The sequence below is a fragment of the Ambystoma mexicanum genome, chromosome 8 (assembly GCF_040938575.1).
Source record: "Ambystoma mexicanum isolate Mex_15411 chromosome 8, UKY_AmexF1_1, whole genome shotgun sequence".
NCBI lineage: Eukaryota > Metazoa > Chordata > Amphibia > Caudata > Ambystomatidae > Ambystoma > Ambystoma mexicanum.
In genome coordinates this window covers 225,876,961-225,898,292 of record NC_090929.1, presented here as the reverse complement: position 1 = coordinate 225,898,292, position 21,332 = coordinate 225,876,961, and the positions used below count along the sequence as shown (strand labels likewise).

Below are 21,332 nucleotides of genomic sequence, written 5' to 3'. Positions count from 1 at the left end.
GCAGCTGGCATCCAGGGCAGACCCTGAACAGCTTTCCGGGTGTCGAGCTTCCCTTCTCCTGGGCCATGTCCGAGATGGGCCTGAGAAACTTCTGGAGTCCTCCAAAAGCGTAGCTCGACGAAATCTTCACCCTTGAGGGGCGTAGACGAATCCGACACGGGTCCCCGTTGATCGGATGAAGAGTCGGTGGAGCTTGAGGCTCTTTTTGACCGAAAAAACGTGAAAAAATAGCACTAACGCTCGAGAGCAATAGCACGAGGATCCCAACACTTGAACGTGCGGTAAAAATCTGAAGATGGCTGCCAGAGGCGGGGCTTAGGTAGAGGGCAGTCATTGGCTGTGGTCAGTATGACGCAGAGATCAGTGATTGGTTACTACGAAAGACAGATCAGAAACGAAACTGATACTGGTTTTTTCTTTACCGAGGATTCCCAGCCTGACGACGGGGAATATTCATGAGCATGTGAATCCATGCCAGACCCCATGCTGGAGAATTTATGGTTAGGCAAGTCACATTAGAGATCCACACCTGCAGCCGGTCAAGTGGTTGCAGGTGTATAAAGAGACCAGTGGGGAAGAACAGTGAGCAACAGGGAACCTTGCTTCAGACGACGCAGCTGTGGTGGGACCGGACGGGGAGACAGGACGCCGGCAGACAGCCCTGAAACTTGCACAGCCAGTGGGCTGTGTAAGTATTGCAGGTCTGGGAGCCTCTGTTATAGAGAATCAGCAGCAGGATCTGCAAGAGAGCACAAAGAAACCAAGGGTGCTGTCCACGGCTGGAACGAAGCATTCCGCTTGCTGGCGTGTAGAGAGAGTCATGCGGCAGACGAGCAGAGCTCCAGGAGGACGAGTTTCCCGGCTTACGCGATGAAGGAGAAGTAGAGGGAAGCGCTGGCGAGTGTCGGGAAGGATGCTTGCACACCAGTGCGCTCCAACGGATATATATTGAATACCGAAATTAATGGAACTTTGAAATTAAGCAAAACCAATGTATAGTAAATACCCAAGTAAATGGAACTTTAAAATCAAGCGAAACCAATCCTTATTGAATACTGAACCGAATAGAACTTTAAACTTCAGTGAAACCAATGCATATTGAATACCGCACAGAATGGAACTTTACAAATAAGTGACATAAATGCTTATCGAACACTGAATTAAGTGAAACCCCGAAATTAAGCATTCTAAGTGTTGAATGGAATAAAAACCTTCATGGGCCAAGCAAATAAAGTGAATAACCAAAATGCCCAGGTGAAAGCAAATTACAAAATGAGCACAAGTGTGACAGTGAGTCATAAGAAGGTGGGTGAGAGCAAAACACCCTCAACTGAACTTTTATGAATGAATGCAATGAGACAAAAACAAAGACTGGAAAGGAAGTGTGACAAGTGATGACAGAGCCAAGAGGCCAATAAGGAAACGCCAAAAGATTGTGAATCTATACATCAAAGCCAAGAGGCTAAGCATCAGGGATCCTGTTTATGTAAACCTGTAATGTGTGCACCGTTTGATCTGACAACTGCCCCATGACCATTGAAAAATGTGGAAAACCTACAGGCATTCTGATGATAAAGTTAAAGTCTTTAGGAACGGAACACTGAGACTTGAAGAGCTACATTGTGTGGCTTTGAGAAGAAAAGCCTCAAGGTCTCTTGTGTTCTGTGAACTGTGTTGCTTGGAACTTGGGGAGGGGAACCCTGAGGATTAGTTTTGAACGGTATCACCTTGAACTGGAGAAAGGTAATGTTGAGACTTTTTCGTGGAACATTCTTATACTTGGGGAAGGGGAACTGAAGAAGCTCAGAACTTTAAGTTGAACACTATTCCTTTTGGTTTTGACATCCCTACACATTGGTTAGCTTTAGATGTGAGGGCAAGTACAGGTTTTGGACACAGACAGACTTAAATTGAACTCTTTGACTCAGACTTTCCTTAGTTTTCATCCAGGTAGGGAAAACCCACCTTAGCGTAGGGCAAGTTAAGCCTTATACCATCCGGACATTTGATTTAATAAAGTATTTTAATTTGAACTACAAGTCTGTTGTCGATGTCTTGATTCATGATGCCTTCGCACCAGCAGCGTGTTTACAACTGAAATTAAGTTATCTCTGAGAAGACTGCTTTGAAAAAATACTGGCAGGCACTTTGAGAGCAAAGTTTAATGGTAAACCTTGATTAAAGCTGGAAAAGTTCCTATGAGGTGGTGTTTTGAGTGGGGAGGCCATAGGGATTGGCATAGCTATGGGCAGTCAATGGGTGTGCAAACAGCCAAACAACACCTTCAAGCTTTGTGTGCCACCTCAGTTGCCATTTCTCCCAATCTGTACTCCAGTGCAATTGTTTTGGCTTATATGTGGCTCTGCCATCTAATAGCGCAAACTAAAGAGATGACTCATTGCTCCTGCCGGACTGTGCAGCCCCCATCACATGCAGGGTTTGAAATTGTTGGGCGCTATTTGGCTCCTGGTTATAGCCAAGGGGAGCCTGGTTAGCTTGAAACCAACAGCTACCAGGAGATACTTTTGACTCCTGGGACAAGTGGTGCCATACAAACCTAGCTGTGTGATATTAACTATGTATGTTTGGGGATGTATATTAAGGATGATAAAGAATATACGTAAGGGACATTTAGCGCATATTGGATAACATAAAATTGACACAAATTTAGAGCTTGCATGTTGTGCAAAGTTAGATTTGTTGTGCAGTCTGTACTAGCTCCTGGTTCCCCAGAGGTAGCTCCTGCCCGACTGGTTATGCCAGATACCCAGGAGCTCATTTTTGCTCCTGGTCAACAAATCCCAATTTTGATCCCTGGCATGGCAACCAACCAATTTGCTGATTGGACATGTGCTGCTCACTGCTGACACCAGAGGGGGGCCGACAGCCAGGAACTAGGACAATATAAAAGCAAGTATTGGCAATGCCAACAGTTTGGGCCTTAGTGTAGGCATGGGATAAGGCACTTGCTAGGCACTGTTCCAGTTGTATTAACTGGCTATTGATGGCAGCAGGTGAAAAATGGTGCGGCTACCTGGGGGTCTAATAGCAGTGCCTGCAAATGCCCAATAAGTATACACAAGACAAAACTGTTGCTTTTGCAAATGCTTGTTTTTAACAGGCCTTCAGTGAAGGGCAAATAGTGCTTATAAATCGAGTGGCTTAAGGCAGACCTGGTTCAGACATTTGTATTTACACCAGTAGCACGTTTATCGATCCAATTAAGTCATTAAATCTCAGAAGATGCTTTGATAAAACACTGGCAGGTGCTTCGGGTTTCAAAGTTTTATGGTAATACTTTATTACAGTGAGCTATAAGAGTTCCCTTGAGTTCCCTTTCACAAGGCAGTATTATTTGATGTACCCAAACACCGACTGACGTCTCCAAAATTAAGTCATCAGGAATACAGAGTCCTAGATAACTTGGCATAGGATGAATCAATCATCAAGGAGGCGGATAAGGGAGGCCATATTGTGATCCTGAATAGACCGGATTAAATGAACATGGGACAGAGACACCTGGAGACATAGGGCTCTTATACTGAACAGACATAAGCAGATATGCGATATTCATAGGGTATATAATCAGATTGTTATTAGGGCATTTGTGTACCAACATTACCCACAATCTATTTTTTGCCCAAGAGCCATAAAACATTTGAGCACCTACCAGAGGTTAGGGCAGGACTCAGTGGGATGTTCTAGATTACAGACGGAGTGGCAAACTACGTATACCAATGCCTACAACGCATAGTGCTACAACTCGAAACCTTCACCACAGACTCCACACATATTATCGAGCTATTGAACCATGTTACATGGCAGGAGAATTTCTACTTGGCAACATTTGACATCAATGCTCTTTATGCGTCAGTTGATCACGACCTGGCTATGAAATCATGGTATCCAGGCATTGCTTCGAATATATAGTTAGGAATGCCAAAGTTTTGAAAAAAAATGCATCGAAAAAATGAATTTTTTTGTAGGTAATGGTTTTTTTACTGTTGTAGGTTTTAAAGGGTAAAAAAACATGGGTGGGGGACTCCCATTAAAAAAATATAAAATGCATTTTTTCGATGCTTTGTTTTCAAAACTTTGGCATTCGAAACAATCACTAAGAACCAAAATCATTAGGCTACCATTTTGACCCATTATCTGCGATTTATTATTTGCACCTAGCAGCTATAAAAGACCTACTGCAGTTTACAATGAAAACAATGTGTTTGTTAATATTACCAAGAAATAAGAGTTGTAGCTATGGGTGATGCCTATGCTCCATCACTAGCAAAATTCTTTGTGGCCCAATACGAGCAAACACCTGCATCACAACATGAGACCCTATCCAAACACGTAAACAATCGGGGTTGATATATCGACAATACATTTTTTATATGGAAGGGAAGAAGAATTCGATCAATATACAGAATTCCTCTATGCGAACACCTTTGGGTAAGAACTAACTGGACATTTGAGCAACACTGTAATTGCCTTTTTGGATGTAACCATTTACATTAAGGAGAAACAAATACATACTCTCACACAGCCCTACAGATAAGGGGTGTATCGCCCACTTTCACTCCCTAAAAATAGGCAAATACACCCAAAAAATAAAAATAAGGAGGAAAAATACCCCCAACAAAAATAGGAAATTGCCCATAACCCAGATTACGTCCACACAGCTCCATGGATATGGTTGAACCAGCAGTAAACAGAGTGCCAGAGGAAGAAACTACTGATATTACTGCCTGAACATGTGTATAAATGTGTATAAATAATGCAAAGAAGTGTTTATTTACCAGTTAACACATATTTTTACTCACTTCTTAAATAATCTCATTGGGAATGGCACTTACTGTTTTACGCCAAGAAATCATTTTACTCCCAAGTTTAAAAAATAGGTAGTAAAATACTCCCACTGCTAAATCATATCTGGAGCACTGCTCGCGCATATAGAAAACCAGCCAAAGTTATTTCGACCCTGTTAGCTAAAAGCAGTCATAAGAAGCAGGTTATCAAAAACATTCCAGTTGGTGAATCATAAGAGCCAAAAAGAACTGTAGCAAAACAAAATGTTTCTGAGGCAGAGGTCACGACAGTTACCAACAGGTTTAAACAGAGAGGATATACTGACAAGGACCTTCACAATACCAAAAGAAAGGCTAGGATGAAATCAAGAGAGGAACTATTCAGGAAGAAAGAACACCAGGAAGAAAACAGGATACCATCCGATTCATTACACAGTATAGTAACAACAGCTCACAAATATACAAATTCCTCAACCAGCACTGGTATTTGCTTCAAATGGATGACGGTCTCAAATCATATATTGGTGACAAGCCAACCATAGTATTCAAGAAAGCCCCTACTGTTCACTGTAAACTGTGCACAAGCTTCATGAAAGCCACCAAAGCAAGCAAGCAACTGGTTTACATTGGCTGAACCAGTATCAGGATTTCATAAGTGTGGTACTTACACATTGTGTCCCTATTGTAAGGAACTCCTGGAGGCAACAGTAAAGACCTACCAAATTATCACAGTTCATGGGTGTTTATAAAACTGTAAGGAAGATGGAAAAATTCCTAATCTAAACCTAAATCTAAGAGGGGAGCAAGCTTTGAGCATCAAATGAAAAATAAGGCAGTCCTTGTAGCGTCTTGTCAAAGTAAAAAGGGACAATGCTAAAAAATAGAAAAAATAAAAAAAATAAACTGCTGCCAAATCCTTACAACTAAATATAAAAAGAATGTGGGATAGGGTTTACAATAAAGAAAGGAATGTTCATAAATAATAAGAAGTTAGGATGCAGTTTTCCAGGGGTCGCCCTTCCCCGCGTTTTGAGCACGGGAAAATGTGGGACGTCTGAGCACAGCACACCTTGAACTTTCGCCAACATGAAACAACAATTCCGGTTTTAACTGCTCAGAAGCCTCGATGGCCAAGTCTCTTTTTCAACAAAAATCTCTTGCCTTCGAGGTTTGGTAAAATAAACAAATGTTCTGTTTCAAATGTACGTTGGGTGATGTCTTTAGCCCTGGCTGCCCCTCTTCTGGGCGTAGACCCCCAAACAGTTCTCATCAACATCAGGATCTTCTCTCCTGCTTCTGTGGATCTGAAGATTCAAATAACACAAAAACAAAAGCTCTTTCGGATTGCACATCAGGTGATGATTCTTCACGCCTGGATCCCCATCTTCCGGGGCTCAGACCCTTCTCGAATATCAGCCTCCCTCTCGTCGGGTTGACTCTGGCTTTTTATTCCACGTGTCGCTGGGTGACTGCTTTCACTCCTGGATCCCCCCTCTTCCGGGCGTAGATCCCTCTCGTACTTTAGCCTCCCGCTGCCGGGTTCACGATGGCTTTTCTTCTTGTTCACAAATTTTAGTGTCCTTTCAAACAGTTCTCCGCGGACAAACCTCTGCCGGGTTCACGTTTGTCAACGTACTGTTTCTTGACACTTCATACTTCGCCCCTCTTTACTGGCATTCCTCCGCCGGGTTCACGCTTGCCACTTCACAATTCCCTTTTACTTTCAATGATTGTAGGATTCACTTCCCTTGCTTTCTCTACAGTTCTTTGGTCAAAGACTTTCGACTGTACAGGGATTTTGCTTGACCCCTGTATGACCACTTTCAGCTATCTTGGCGGCTCTCCTATGGCCTTCTGGTATCAGTAGTTTCCATTAACTCGGGATCTACCAGCGTTTCTCGAGTCAGCACCCACGTGGTGGCAGTCCCCTCTGCAGTTGGCCTTACCCTTACAAGTCACAGTTCTTTAAACTCTTCTCAATCTGCCACTTTGCAGGTTTCATTCAACACAGTTCGGTTTCTTATCGGTTTCCTCTTCAACTCACCCACTGTGATGTAGCACTTGGCTTTCCTGGTCTCTGGAGTCAAGGCCAGTACCACGGTAGCAGGAGTCTCCCTTGGTATTATCAGTGTAGGCAAGCTCTGTGTACAGTTGACATCTGCTGCAACACATTGGAGGTATTGTCCGCGGGCTTGCGTTCTCCTCCAAGAAGGTTTTATGGGTTTGGGTCAGAAATGGCAAGGTAGCTTCTTTCCTCGTCACCCTCTCGAGTCTCGCTGCCTTTCTCCTTTTCTTCAACTGCAGAGGTAGATTATCTGTCTTGTTGTGTGGTCTGCCTTGCTCGTACTGTGCTCGCTTGCTCCACCTTTTATTCCTGTGGGGAAGAGAAAGGGCCATCAGGTATGTGGGATTCTGGTCAATTGCCGGCCTCTGCCTGACCCTTGTGTCGGGACATGTCAGGTTAACAGCTCTATAGTTAGTCTGCTGTCTTCCACAGGATAGAAAGTGTGCGAGTCAAAAGGGGGTGGTAGGATTTTGTTAAGGGAGCTTCTTTGGGTGCAAGGGAGGTAGATGTGGAATAACCAAGGAAAACCTGGGCGGCTTGCCAGGGATCTCGGTCAGGAAGGAAAGGTGAAAGTACAACTGGCCAAAAGCAGAGGTTCACTTCAACTGCAATACAAAGGGGTCCTAATGCAAGAATGACAGAGTCCAGAATGACAACCCCAAGTCATCCTATGGGGCAGCAGAGCAACTAGTGTGACTGAGATCATTGGTTCGACCAAACGAGGGACCTTTCAAATGTTCTGACAAAGGATGGAGAAATTAAATTAATGTTGTCTTTTGTATTTAAACATCTGGATATCCAAGTATCACAGGGATAGTTGAAAAAGCTTACAGTAAGGTTTTGTTTTTCCACCCTGTTAATTGAAATTGCAACGCTCAATGATTGAAACCTAAAAGCAGGCAACTTGAAAGTGAAGTTTCTGGTTTATTTTTGTTTGTAGATAAATGTTTAATTATGGCGTATCCTAATGACAAAAGTTAATTGTTTTGTGCATGGTTGATTATTATTCATTGGACACTGCATATGTTCTACTGAGGACACAGTTGTGTTGATTATTGGTACAGGAATTGAGTGAGTGGCAACTAGATATTTTCATTGGACACTTTTAAAGATGCAGTGCATTAGAAAATGCTGTTTTTCATCGAGCCCACATACATTACTTAGGTGAAACCGGTCTTTTAACATGTAACCATTTGTAGGGAGGGCTCCCGATTCAGCGAAAGTGTGGATGGCTTATGAATCTGTATTGGGTATCTTTGTTAATGGCAGATTTATTTATTGTAATCTTCATTAGAGAGTCAATGGCTTTCTCATCACAGTCCTCATGTGAAGTGAGAGTTACCTGAGACAGACAGTTAATACTACCATTTGCAGAAAAAAAAGACAGAGGAAGGTGAAGTAAACCCAATCCCATGGATTACATTCTTATGTTCAACCAGTAGCTCCCCTCGGAACAAGAACATACCACCAGTTAAAATCCCCTCCAATTCCTGTGCATGCCAAGCAACCACAGAGCATCTAGTATGATGGTGGGAAAGTGGGTTGAACAGTGCTGTTAATAGGAAATCATGTTTTCAGCTGAATCAAGATTACTGCCAAGTAATTGGGTCATGCTCTCCTCGTCGCAGTTCTCATTTAAGTGAGGAACTATCAAGAGGTTTGCCAAGTAAATAAACAATAGCTCCACCAAATCTGTGATACTGAATAAAGTCCAGCTGAGTAAATGTTTGCAGAATCACAGCCACCTAAAAGTTAAAATTCATGGATCGATGTGTTTAGGGATGCCAAAGTAGCACTGCTACATATACAAAACGGGCATCTCAGAACCTTTCCCCGTTTCTGAACTATGAAAGACCAATGAACCTCAACTGCATAAAAAAAAGTGTCACCAGTTTCAAGCAAATCTGATCTTTACTAAAAGAAAAAAGGTTCCAAAATCATAGTGAGGGTGCAAATTGTGCAATCGCTACTAGCCATTGGCTAGTGATAATTGACTGTTCGCGATTAAGAAAGGGTGTGCTGTGTGTATATGTGGAACTGGGGTGGCAAGTGAGTGTTTATGGCCGACTAGTAGCTTGCAACATCAAACATTTAACCCTGTACACCCATAATCAAACAGAAGGTTTTTAGCTAGGAGAAGCTAAAAGGTTTAACCAAAAGGTTATTTAATCTTTGCGGCCGAGAATATGGTGTACAGCACATAAATGAGAGCAGTCCAAATGTAAGTGACCGATTACCCACCATTGTCAGCTACAGAATTTCAGTGCTTTTCCTCAAGTGTTCCTCCTCCGTGATCTATCTAGCAATGGGCTTAATGTTACAAAGTCTCCATTTAAGCTTTTGATTCCCCAAAATGAAGCTCATGAAGTTGCAATGCTCCAAGAGTTTCAGACCTACAAGTGAGGGAAAAAAGGCACAATTAGAAGCAGATCTCCACCTTTTATCATCAATTTGCTAATCAAAGATACCAATAGTCTACTCAGTGCAAATTATTTATTTGTAATTATATTTTGCAAACATCAATACTTCTCATACATTCACATGCCAGAATATTTCCCAGTTTATAGGTGGGAATCATGGGTCTACAATGATGTGACAGCAGTCCAAAGAATTAACACACACATGACGTTTTGTTCCTTTTCACCTCCCGCCAGTAAAGCGAGTAGACTAAGTGCTACCAGGGCAGTCATTTTCAGATTCGAACAAGGGGTGTGTGGGAAACTCATGGTGGCAACAAGTAAGACAGCCAAAAGTGATCACAGTTCAAGGGTGGGTATTGAACGAATGCTGTATGCAGATTGGAAAAACCCCTAAGATAAATCTAACATGGGAACAAGTGTCAACCATCAAATGAAAAATAAGAACGTCCTCGTGGCGTCGTATAAAAAGAAAAAAAAGGGCCTATACTAAGAAACCTATTGCCAAAGCATACAACTAATACAAAAAAATGGTGTGGGATAGTTCTCAAGAAACGAAAGAAGTGTTCTCAAATAATATGTCAGAATGCAGCAGCCTGGGTCTCCCTTCCCTAAGTTTTGAGCCTGGGGTAGCGTGGGATCCTGAAGCACAGTACAGTCTCGGGCTCCTCCAGCAGCGACTTGACGGACCGGACCGTCGCTGTCTGCACCAACAACAAGCGCTGTACCTTGCCCTGTATGTCTCTCACCCTCTCCTCCGAGGGCGACACCAACCCGTCACTGTGTTGAGTCAGGCACCTAGAAACATTGCGTCCTGAGAAAGCATCAAGCAGGACTTTGGATAGTTTATAGAGAAACCCAACTCCGTCAGCAGATGTACAGTCTTCGAAGTGTGTTCGCCCGCCAGAGCACGTGAACACACCAGCCAGTCGTCCAGGTAGGGGTATGCATGGATGCCTTGTAGACGAACGTGTGCCGCCACCGGTGCCAGGCACTTCGTAAACACCTTTGAGCCGATTAGGCCGAAAGGCAGAGCCCTGAACTGGTAATGCTGACCTTGAACTACGAACCTTAGGAACTTGCAGTGTTTTTTGTGAATGGGGATGTTGAAGTAGGTGTCCTCCAGATCCAACAACGTCAGAAAATCTCCTTCCAGCTGGCCGAGTTGCAACATGACCATCCAAAACTTTTGGGACTTCAAGTACTTGCTGAGATGACTAAGATCTAGGATCGGGCTCTACCACCCTGTTTTCTTTTGAACCAGAAAGTATCTGTAATATACTCCAGTGCCAAGTAGACGCTGAGGCACGGGTTCTATTGCCCCTTTCTGTAATATGGCCTGCACCTCCTGCAGAAGCTGAGGTCTGTGTTCTTGTCGCTAAATCAGCAGGATACGAGGACACCTGCGCTGGAACTCCAAGGTGTGCCCCTGTCCGAGAGCGTCCAGCACCCATCTGTCCTTGGTTATCTTCTCCCACGTGCTGACGAACTTCGCCAGCCGGCCTCCCACCAGTTGGGGGTCAGAGCTCTGCTGTGTAGGCAGCGCTGATGCTGTCCTCTGCTGCATTGAGAGCAACCCCTGTACGCTTCTTCAGAGGAGGAGCGTGGAGGCTGTCGGTACGGAGTATTATATCCTTTGGAGGATCTTAATGGTTTGCCTTCGGAAGAGCTAAAGGACGACGGCCGTCATTGCTGCAAAGTTCCCAAGGAGCGGGCCGTCTGTGTGTCAGTCTTTAACGTTTGCAAAGACTCGTCCACCGCCTTTCCAAAGAGGTTCTCCCCATGAAACAGCATATCCAGTACCTTGGTTTGAACGTCCAGGCGGAACTTAGTTGCCTTCAAACAACCTTGACGATGCAGGGACACCATGTTCCCCATCTGCTGGAAACCCGTGTCCGCAATGTCCACTGCCACCGGGACGGCGTGATCCGAAGCCACTTACCCTTCCTGAAAGAGTTCAAGTGCTTCAACCTTCCTTTCTTCAGGCAGGGAGTCCAAAAGTGGACCCAACTTTAACCATATTTCCTGGTCATATCGGGACAAGACGGCTAGGGCGTTAGCTGCCTGGATGGTAGAGGCTGCCGTATGATACCGGTCTTTCCGGGTATGTTGATTTAAGCCTCCATAGTCCAGTTAACCTTAGAGGAGACCAAGAAAGAAAGCTTCCTATACCAACGGCGCAAGTCTTTAAGAAGTACAATAATGTCTGTTTCCTTCCTGGATGACATCTGGGAGGAAGGCCTGGCACTAATGAAAAACCTGAGTATAGCGACAACCAAGCGGGACAGCCGGGAGTAGTAGTACAGGCTTCTAGATTCAGCCCCCAGGTGCTTAAGGTCTCAGCCCTCGCCCTTGCCTGTTGTCTCGGCAGCAGCCAGGAAGCATGCAGCAAACCAGTCGTTGGCAGCCATGGTACCTCCAGGAAAGAAAGAAGGTGGAGGCAATGGACAAGAGAATAATGTTTCTGATGCTTGTTAATCTGCTTGCAATCACATGCTGTGCATAGACTAGCGAGCAGTACCCGGAGCTGGAGGTGGGTTGTGAGAAGGAACAGTAGAGAAAAGAGGTCTTAGTACTGCTTGTCCCATCTGAGAATCAGACCTAGAATGAGTGTCTAGTCAATAGTGTTTTGTAAAGGTGTGTACAGAACTCCAGGTTGCCGCTTTGCAAATGGACTCTAGGGGAACATTTGCAATTAATGCTATGGAAGCCCCAGTGCCCCGAGTAGAGTGTGCTCTAGGCTTGATGAGCAGTTCTCTCTTTGCAAGAGAGAAACAGTGTGATGCTGTGATGTAACCTCACTTCTGTCCCCTCTGGTCTTCCTGGTCTATACGGCATCGTACCAAAGTGACCTCACACGCCCCCCAACATTGCAGACGGCGCTTTCGGATCCGCGGTCTAGCTCCTGGGAAAACCAACACCGCTAGATAAGCGCCCCACCCCTGCGGTACAGCGCGTGTCAACACTTGCAGTTTCCGAGTTCTGGTCGCTGTTGTCCTTGTGTTCACCTACCTTGGAATCTCTTCCCAAGTGGTTCCATCCTGTTCCACCCTTCCTGGACTGTTCGACCGGTGCCGTGTCCTGCAGTCTCAATGCAGTTGCCCTCGGACCATGGCTCCTCCTTCCTTGACTTCCTATAGCCGCGGTTACCTTCATACCGCTGCTTCTCCTTCCTAGGCCTACGAATAGTCACGGTGCCTTCGGACAGCTACAACTCATTCCTGGGCTCCTGTATCCACAAACTTATGCGGTTGTTCTGTTCGCTCCTACTCTTCCTTGGGAATACTGTCTTCACATTGGATAATTGAACTACTCCCGACAGAGTGGCGTCGGAAGAAAACCGTCCTTACCTCCACGAGACCTGCACCTCCAAGAAGCGCAGGCAGCTTGAATCAACAAAGAATCACCACTCCAAACTCTCACAGGTGAGCCCACAAGCAGGTTTTGACCGTTTGATATGCCACCTACCTGACAAGAGGCCCGAGATGGATCCTACTGTACAGGATCTTTTATGAGGAAGACAACAACTATCTACAGAGGTAGAGAACCTTAAGGCGGAAAACGCAGCCCTTAAGCAACTAGTTATATCCCAGGACTCAGCCTCAACGTGTGGTGTTGTGGATAAATAGGATGGTGCTCCTAAGAAGCTCTGCTCTTTCCTGGATTCATGTTTGGTACACTTCACCTTTAAACCATATTATTTTTCCACCCCCAGTGCTAAGGTGGGATTTGTCATAGCCCATCTTACTGGTAATGCCCTGGCCTGGGCTACTCCATTGGTTTCTGCAGAAGATGCCTTTTTTGGACAATTATGATGGATTCATTTCAGCCTTCAAGGAGATGTTTGATCGCCCAGACCAGGTTTATTCTGCTCAAGATAGGTTGCTGGAATTCCAACAAGGTTCCCAGGATATGTTGTCCTATGTTACCCGATTCAAGCAGCTCGCTAAAGAAGCTGACTGGTCTTCAGAGGCATGCTTTACTTTTTTCCATTGTGGCCTGAATGAAGAGGTAAAGGACGAGCTGGCCAGGATAGCTCGTCCAGGTTCATTCCAGGCTTTTATGGATCTATCCCTACAGATCGATTTCAGAATACACGAAAGGCTGAGAAGAAGAAGAAGTCACAAAGCTCTCCTCCCAAGACATCTCCATTCGCTCCTACTTCCAGGGAAACTCCTCCTGCTGAGCCAGAACCTATGCAACTGGTGGCTATGAGAGGCCCTTTGTCAGCCCAAGAAAGAAACCGCAGATTTGACAGTGGTTTATGCATGTATTGTGCTTCGGACAAACACTTAGTCAGAAATTGCCCTATAGCTCCACCAAGGCGTTTGGGAAACGCCAGCTCCCGATCCTGAACGGAGCCCAGTTTCGGGAGCCCAAAGACAGCTCCACCCTTCAAACCCTGGATCCGTCATCGAGATCTAACTTGGTGGTTCTTCAGGTTACCTTTACCCCTTCCACCAGAGTATCACATTCAGTCTTGGCCTTGGTGAAATGTGGAGCTATGGGTATGTTTATGGATGATGAGTGGGCCTTAAAGCGCAACTTCCCAAGAGAATCCAAGGATATCATACAGGCAGTCAAAGGAATCCATCTTCTGGACCAATTAGCCAACAAACCAGGAACATCATACTCTCTATCCACAACCATCAAGAAAACATACAGTTTGACATCATAAAAGCCGCTCACTGTCCAGTGGTCCTGGGAATGCCATGGTTAAAAAAAAAAAAACACACAATCCATTCATCAATTGGACCCCCGGTTCATTGTTTTTGGGCTCAGAGTTTTGTTTGTCACATTGCCTTTCACAAGACACTCGACCAGTCGTATCCATGGAAAACAGAAAAGCTAATCATTCTCTTAACGTTTCCAATTTAAATCAAGTACCAGACATCTATCAACAAATTTCGGATGTCTTTTCCTCAGCTATTGTGCAATCTCTGCCTCCTCACAGGCCAGAAGGCTGTGCCATTGATACCGAGGAGAACGCGATCATTCCCTTTGGCAGAATTTTTATCCTGTCGGAATCCGAAAAAAGGGTCCTACGAGACTACTTGGACACCAACCTTGCTAACGGAACCATCCGTCCATCCAAGTCCCCAGCAAGAGCATCCTTATTTTTTTGTACCCAAAAAAGACACCAAGGAACTACGACCCTGTTTGGACTATTTATAGGATTAAATCAATGTACCCGGAAAGGCCGGTATCCCTTACCGCTGAAATCAGAAATCCTGGAAGCACTTCGAGGTGCCGTAATATTCACCAAGTTAGACTTAAGAGGAGCCTACCACTTAGTCCGAATAAAAAAAGGCGACAAATGGAAGACTGCCTTTCGAACACCCTTAGGACACCGAGTATCTGGTTATGCCTTTTGGTCTTGCCAATGCCCCAGCGGTCTTCCAACGTTTTATGGATAGGGTTTTTTCGGATATGCTGTTTGTTATCGTATATTTGGATGACATCCTGGTGTATTCCAACGACCCAGTTCAGCATCAAGAACACGTATCTGCAGTACTACAAGGACTAAGGGAACATTGATTGCTATCCAAACCTGAAAAATGTATATTCCATGTCTCTATGGTATGTTACTTGGGGTTTGTCTTGAACCCTCAAGGGGTGGCTATGGATCCAACCAAGACAGAAGCCATCACTTCCTGGCCAGTTCCTTGATCTGTTAAACAAATCCAATTCTTCCTGGGCCTTGCGAATTTCTACAGGAAATTCATACCCTCTTTTTCATCTATTGTTCAACCGATTGTATCCTTACTAAAAAAAAACGCTCCCTTTCAATGGACTTCACAAGAAACCGCCTTTCAAAGACTGAAGGAGAAGTTCACACAAGGACCCGTTCTGATACAACCAGATACTTCAAGGCCCTTCCTGGTGGAAACAGACTTCTCAGAATATGCAATTGGTGCGGTTTTGAAACAAGAAGCCGACAATGGTCTTGAACATTCTGTAGCTTATCTGTCCCGGACCTTGCTTCCTTGTGAGACACATTATTCAGTCTTGGAAAAAGAACTACTTGCCATTCGCCAAGCCTTTAAGGAATGGCGTCATCTCCTCCTGGGCCCCACTTAACCTGTGCAGGTGCGGACGGATCATAGAAATTTGCAAGTCCTCCAGTCCATTGAATGCAGAAACAGTCGACAAGCACGATGGGCCTTCTTCTTTGCTCAATATCAGTTCCAAATTCAACATATTCCAGGAACCTCGAATGTCATTGCAGATGCCTTATCCAGACGTCCAGACTATCCGTCACAAGATATTCGCGATCTACCTTGGATGTTTCCCAACACTGTGTTCATCACCCAGGCTAATAATCTCCTGGATACTATTAAGAGTGAGACCACAACCTCAGACTTATGGAAAGATTTCCAGGGAAGCAACTCATGGGCCCTGAAATATAAAGACTGCTTCCTTTTCCGAGGTTCCCAACTAGTGATTCCTACCCAGACATTGAAGGAACGGATAATACACCTATGCCATGACACCTTCCACTCCGGACACCGTGGAGTCAGCTGCACCCTTCTTTCCATCCAAAGAAACTTCTGGTGCCCAAAGATTATTAAGGATGCTCAAGCATATATCCAGGCATGTACTACATGTAACCAAAACAAGACAGACAGTAGAAAACCAGTGAGATTGCTCCTCCAACCAGATCTACCATCTCGACCCTGGGAAGTCATAGCAACGGATTTCATAGTAGAATTACCTCCCTCCAGGGGTCATACGGCCATAATGGTCAGCATAGATCTCTTTTCTCATATGGCCCACTTTACACCGTTAGTGAAATTGCCTTCTGCACCTGAGATGGCTGGCATTTTTGTGAAACACATTTTTCGTCTGCATGGATTCCAATCTAAGATCATCTCGGACTGTAGACCCCAGTACATCTCGAGGTTTTGGAAACACCTCTGTAAGGTTTTAGGAATCCAAAGTGCCTTGTCCTCGGGATACCATCTCCAGACTAATGGCATCACCGAAAGAGTCAACCAAACCCTCGAACAATATCTACGATGCTTCGCCACCAAGGTACAGGACTATTGGTCTGTTTTGATACCGGTTGCAGAATTTGCCTACAACAACTCTGAGCATTCAGCGATAAAATCCAGCCCTTTCTTCTGTAACCAAGGCTTTCACCCTTCAGTGCTTCCATCTGTATTACCTTCACCAAGTCCTGTTCCCTCTGTTGATTCCTGGACTGCTAATTTAGTTTCAACTCATCAGGAGGTCAAAAACCACCCATCCAAAGCCAGGGAAGATGTAAAGAGACATGCAGATGCCAAACGACGTCCTGCCGAGTCATATGCTGTTGGGGACAAGGTCTGGTTATCCTACCGATATTTACCCAGGCATTTGAGACCAAACAAGCTAGCAACCCGATACTACGGACCCTTCATTGTAACCAAGATCATCAAACCTGTGGCATACCAACTGCGTCTACCTACAGCTTGAAACTAACTTCATCCTGTCTTCCATACCTCCTTGTTAAAACCCTACCATCAATCCACGAAGAATTCTCCTCGCCCTCCTCCACTTCTTGTCCAGGGTAAGGTCGAATATGAAGTCTTTCGGATCTGTGATTCTAGATACAGGAGAGGACGTGTGCAGTATTTGGTAGAATGGAAGGGATATCCACCAAGTGATGGTACCTGGGAACCGGACTCCAACATTAATGCCCCAAGATTGGTCCAACAGTTCCATTGGTTGCAGCCTGGCAAGCCTGGGGGGTAGGGGGTCAAGGCTTCGGAGGGGGTGTACTGTCATGAAACCTTGCTTCTGTCCACTCTGGTCTTCCTAGTCTATACGGCATCGTACCAGAGTGACCTCACATGCCCCCCAATATGGTGGACGCCGCTTTCGGATCTGCGGTGTAGCTCCAGGGAAAACCAACAGCTAGATGAGCACCCCGCCCCTGCGGTACGGCGCGTGTCAACGCTTGCAGTTTCCGAGTTCCGCTCGCTGTTTTCCTTGTGTTCGCCTACCTTGGAATCTCTTCTCAAGCGGTTCCATCCTGTTCCACCCTTCCTGGAATGTTAGACCGCTGCCGTGACCTGCAGTCTTACCGCGGTTGCCCTCGGACCGCGGCTCCTCCTTCCTGGACTTCCTATAGCTGCAGTTACCTTCGGACCGCTGCTCCTCCTTCCTGGGCTTCCAAATAGTCACAGTGCCTTCGTACCGCTACAACCCCTCCCTGGGTTCCTGCATCCACGAACTTACGTGGTTGTTCTGACCGCTCCTACTCTTCCATGGGAATACTGTCTTCACATCGAATAATTGAACTACTACCCGACAGAGTGGCGTCGGAAGAAACCCATCCTTACCTCCACGAGACCCGCACCTCCAAGAAGCGCGGGCAGCTTGAATCAACAAAGAATAAACGCTCCAAACTATCACTGGTGAGCCCACAAGCAGGTTCTGACAGATGCATTTGACAATCCACCTTGAGATAGCTGATTTATAGACCGGATCCCCTTTTCTACCAGCTGCCACTGAAACGAAAAATTGGGTTTGTTTTTCTCACTGGTTTCGTTCTTTCCAGGTAGAAGATGACTGCCCTGCGCACATCTAGTGTGTGTAGGCTTCTTTCGGCCATGCTAGTGGGATTCTGGAACAGGTAGGTAGTTCAATCGATTGGTTCACATGGAACTTCGAAATGAATTTGGGCGCAAACCTGGGATGAGTACACAGAACTACCTTATCCCTGGGGACTGTAACAAAGGGGTCTAGAACAGAAAAGGAGGGAGATCCCATGAGCCTGGTTAAAACCACATTTAGATCCCATCCAGGAGCTGGGTGAGAAATGGGAGGATAAATCCTCTTAACACCTTCCATAAAGGCCTTAATCACCGGTATCTTCCACTACAACACCTTTTGTTGTGATGTGGTGTAGGCTGAAAGAGCAGCCAGATGAACCTTTAGGGAATTGAAGACCAACCCTGTGTCCAACAAATGGGTTAGGTACAGCACAATGTGTGTGGGTGAGCAATCGATGGGATTGACGCCCTTGGTATTACACCAGATGACAAACGTTTCCATTTGCTGGAATAGCAATATCGGGCATTAGATTTTCTAGCTTCCCCGAGTATGTCCATGCACCTCTGAGGGAGCTGAAGGTATCCAAACTCTATGACCTCAGGAGCCAGGCTGCTAAGTTCAGAGTTTGTGGGCATGGGTGTAGGGTCTCCCCCCTGTCCTGAGACATGTTGTACGGACAGGGTAGTTTTACTGGTGGGGAGAGGGACTTTTCCATTAGATGAGCGAACCAGGGTTGGCAGGCCCACATGTGGGCCACCAGTATCATGGTAACTGGTTCCTGGTGCATCTTGTGCACTATCTTGTTGAGAAGGGGAGTCGGGGGGTGGGGGGCCAGCGTAGACACATTTCCCCGACCATGTTATCCAGAGACCGTTCCCCTTGGAGCAGTGCTGGGGGTACCTGGAGGCGTAGTCTTGGCATTGGGCGTTCTCCTGGGTCGCGAATAAGTCGATCGCTGCGAAGCGCCATTCTGCAAAGACGTTGGACACAATGTCTTCGTGCAGATGTCATTCGTATTCTATGGGCAGTGGGAAATCTCTGCTGAGCAAGTCTGCCAGAAGATGGAGTTCCCCTGGAACACGTTGGGACAACAAATATCTTGTGTTTGAGAACCCACATCCAAATGTTTTGGGACAGCTTGGATAGCCCTGGAGAGTGTGTGCCCCTGTTTGTTCAGGTAATACATGGCTGTGGTGCTGTCTGTTAGAATCAGCACTGTCTTCCCTTGTAGTCGCATTTCAAAGGCCTTTAATGCCTTGAACACAGCTAATAGCTCCAATAAATGTATATGGTTGGACGAAACTTGTGGGGGCCACAATCCATGCACTGTCTGCTGAAGCAGGTGAGCCCCTCACCCCGTGAGAGAGGAGTCGGTCATGAGAGTGGCTTCCACTGCAGGGGTGCTGAAGGTTTTCCCCTTCAAGAGGTTTTCCCTCAACCACCACTGCAGAGAGAGAGAACGAGGGCTGGCGAGACAACTACCAGATCGTCCCATTGTCCGCTGGCCTGACACCTCTGGCTGTTGAGCCACTCTTGCATGGGACGCATGCGCAGACACGTGTGGGAAACCAAGTATATGCACAACGCCATCATTCCTAGCAAATGCATGGCTTTCACCTCCCGAAAGGCTACGTATTGAGGGATCTGAAAAAGCATTTTCTGAACCCTCTCGTTGGAGGGGAAGACGAGGCCGTCTTTCGTCCGGATTAGAGCCCCCAGAAATGGTTTTACTTGACTGGGGACTAGACTGGATTTTTTTCTCGTTGATGGAGAATCCCAGACTGAACAGATGGTCTACGGACTTCTGGGTTTTCAAAAAGCATGTGTCTTAAGAGTCCCTTGTTATAAGGCAGTCGTTGAGGTAAGGGTACACCGGGACGGATAGTCTGTGCATGTGTGCTGCTGCTACTGCCAGGACCTTTGTAAACACCCTTAGTGCCAAGGCGATGCCGAAGGAGAGCACCTTGAATTTGTAATGCCCGTCCTCTATCTTGAACCTTAGATATTTCCTGGGTTTGTTGATGAGAGCGGCCTGTGTGAGTTATGAAGCCAAGCGTGCCACTTAAGCAAAGTGCCCTGGGCTAGAGACCTGCCTGCTGTCTCAGCAGTGTCCAGAGTGTTCTTTACTACATTCTGGTTTACCTGTCTGCCTTCGGCCACAATGTCGAGAAGCCTGGACCCGACAGGTTCAGGAACTTCCTGGAGACCTTCCTGTACTAGGTGCCATTGAGCGGCTGCATAACTCGCCAGCAGCGTAGTGTTATTCGCTATGCATGTGGTATATGCAGCAGCCCAGGTAATCCGCTTACCTAGGGCGTACAACCTCTTGGATTCTTTATCTGGAGGCGCCTGCCCGTTTCCGGGTGGTAGTCACTACAAAGAAGTCGGGGTGGTGTGGCCTTTAATGTATTGAGGGTCCGAAGGAGCTGGCCGAAATAGCTTTTCCACTCTTGGGTTCACTGCCCGGGTCTGAGCTGGCGACACCAGGTAGGGGGCCAATCTTCTTTTAACTGAATTAAGGTGGGGAATGGCTTGGCTTGAGGGGAGTTTCTACTAGAGAATGTCCTCCACATAGTCTTGCTCGGGTACCGCCTCTTGAGTAGTGATCTGCTGCCTTCCTTAAAATGGCATTGAAGGCCATCTGGTCATCTACAGGCGAGGCCTGGCGAGCCGGGGTGGACGGGGGAGAATCCAGGCACAGAACATCAGTGTCCTGATCTTGTGCGACAAGCGTCCATGGGTCCGTCTGCACTTGCTGGGTTTCCTCCCAGTTGTCCGTGGCATCCGCCTGGTCCTCATTGTAGTCCTGCAGGAAGGAAGGGTCGTCTTCACTGTAAATGTCTTGATAAGTGTCCATCTGGACGACGTCTTCATGATGGACAGGGACCGAGGGCCGAGAGTCCAGATCTTCTTGGAAACGTGAAGCAGATTTAAGATTAGGTTCTCCAAGAGATCTTTGAGGAAGGATGTTCAGAAAAATTGATAATTTTTTCAAGATGGTCCATGCACCCTTCAAATGTCTCCCTTGTCCACTTAGAGTAACCATACGGGTCTAGTGGTGGAAAAACTTCGTCTTCTGCCCCTTGGCTTCGAAATCTGTCACCAAGGGTGTTGGAAAGAGGCTCCCGACTGTCCTCATAGGTTTTGCGAGAATCGGGGCACCATGGCGTATCTATAGATTAGTCCGCGGCCTGCCCAATGTTTTTTTCGACAGAGTAGGTACCAGCCCAACCGCCTAAGTAATTCTTGCGATACTGTGTTCAATCACCGCCGAATCGGCGTGAGTTAGTGGGTCCGACCATCTATCGGCAGATCTACCAGCTACCGGGGCGTTAGAGGGCCTAGCGGTAGATTTCTCGCCTTGAGGCATAGTCGTAGATTTTGGGCCTACCGGGCCTTTAGGGACCTTCAGAGCGTTGAAAGTCCGCGCTTCGAGCGGGATTGAGCGCACCACCAGACCAATGCTGCAAGAGATACAGAAAGGTTTTGAGTATTATGCCTAAC

General features: G+C 46.2%; 1 protein-coding gene across 5 annotated transcripts in view; it reads right to left on the bottom strand.

The window, feature by feature from the left end:
* The window catches only part of STRBP (spermatid perinuclear RNA binding protein), a 1,497,608-nt gene that overhangs the window by 1,400,832 nt on the left and 75,444 nt on the right, over positions 1-21,332 (bottom strand). For 4 of the 5 annotated variants that reach the window (XM_069609636.1, XM_069609639.1, XM_069609635.1 and 1 more), the window contains exon 2: positions 9,112-9,263. The exons of the other annotated variant lie outside the window; for it this stretch is intronic. In XM_069609636.1, coding sequence (XP_069465737.1) covers positions 9,112-9,114 — 3 coding nt within the window. In that variant the 5' untranslated portion in view covers positions 9,115-9,263. The remainder of the gene's footprint in view (positions 1-9,111; positions 9,264-21,332) is intronic. 5 annotated transcript variants of the gene reach the window in all.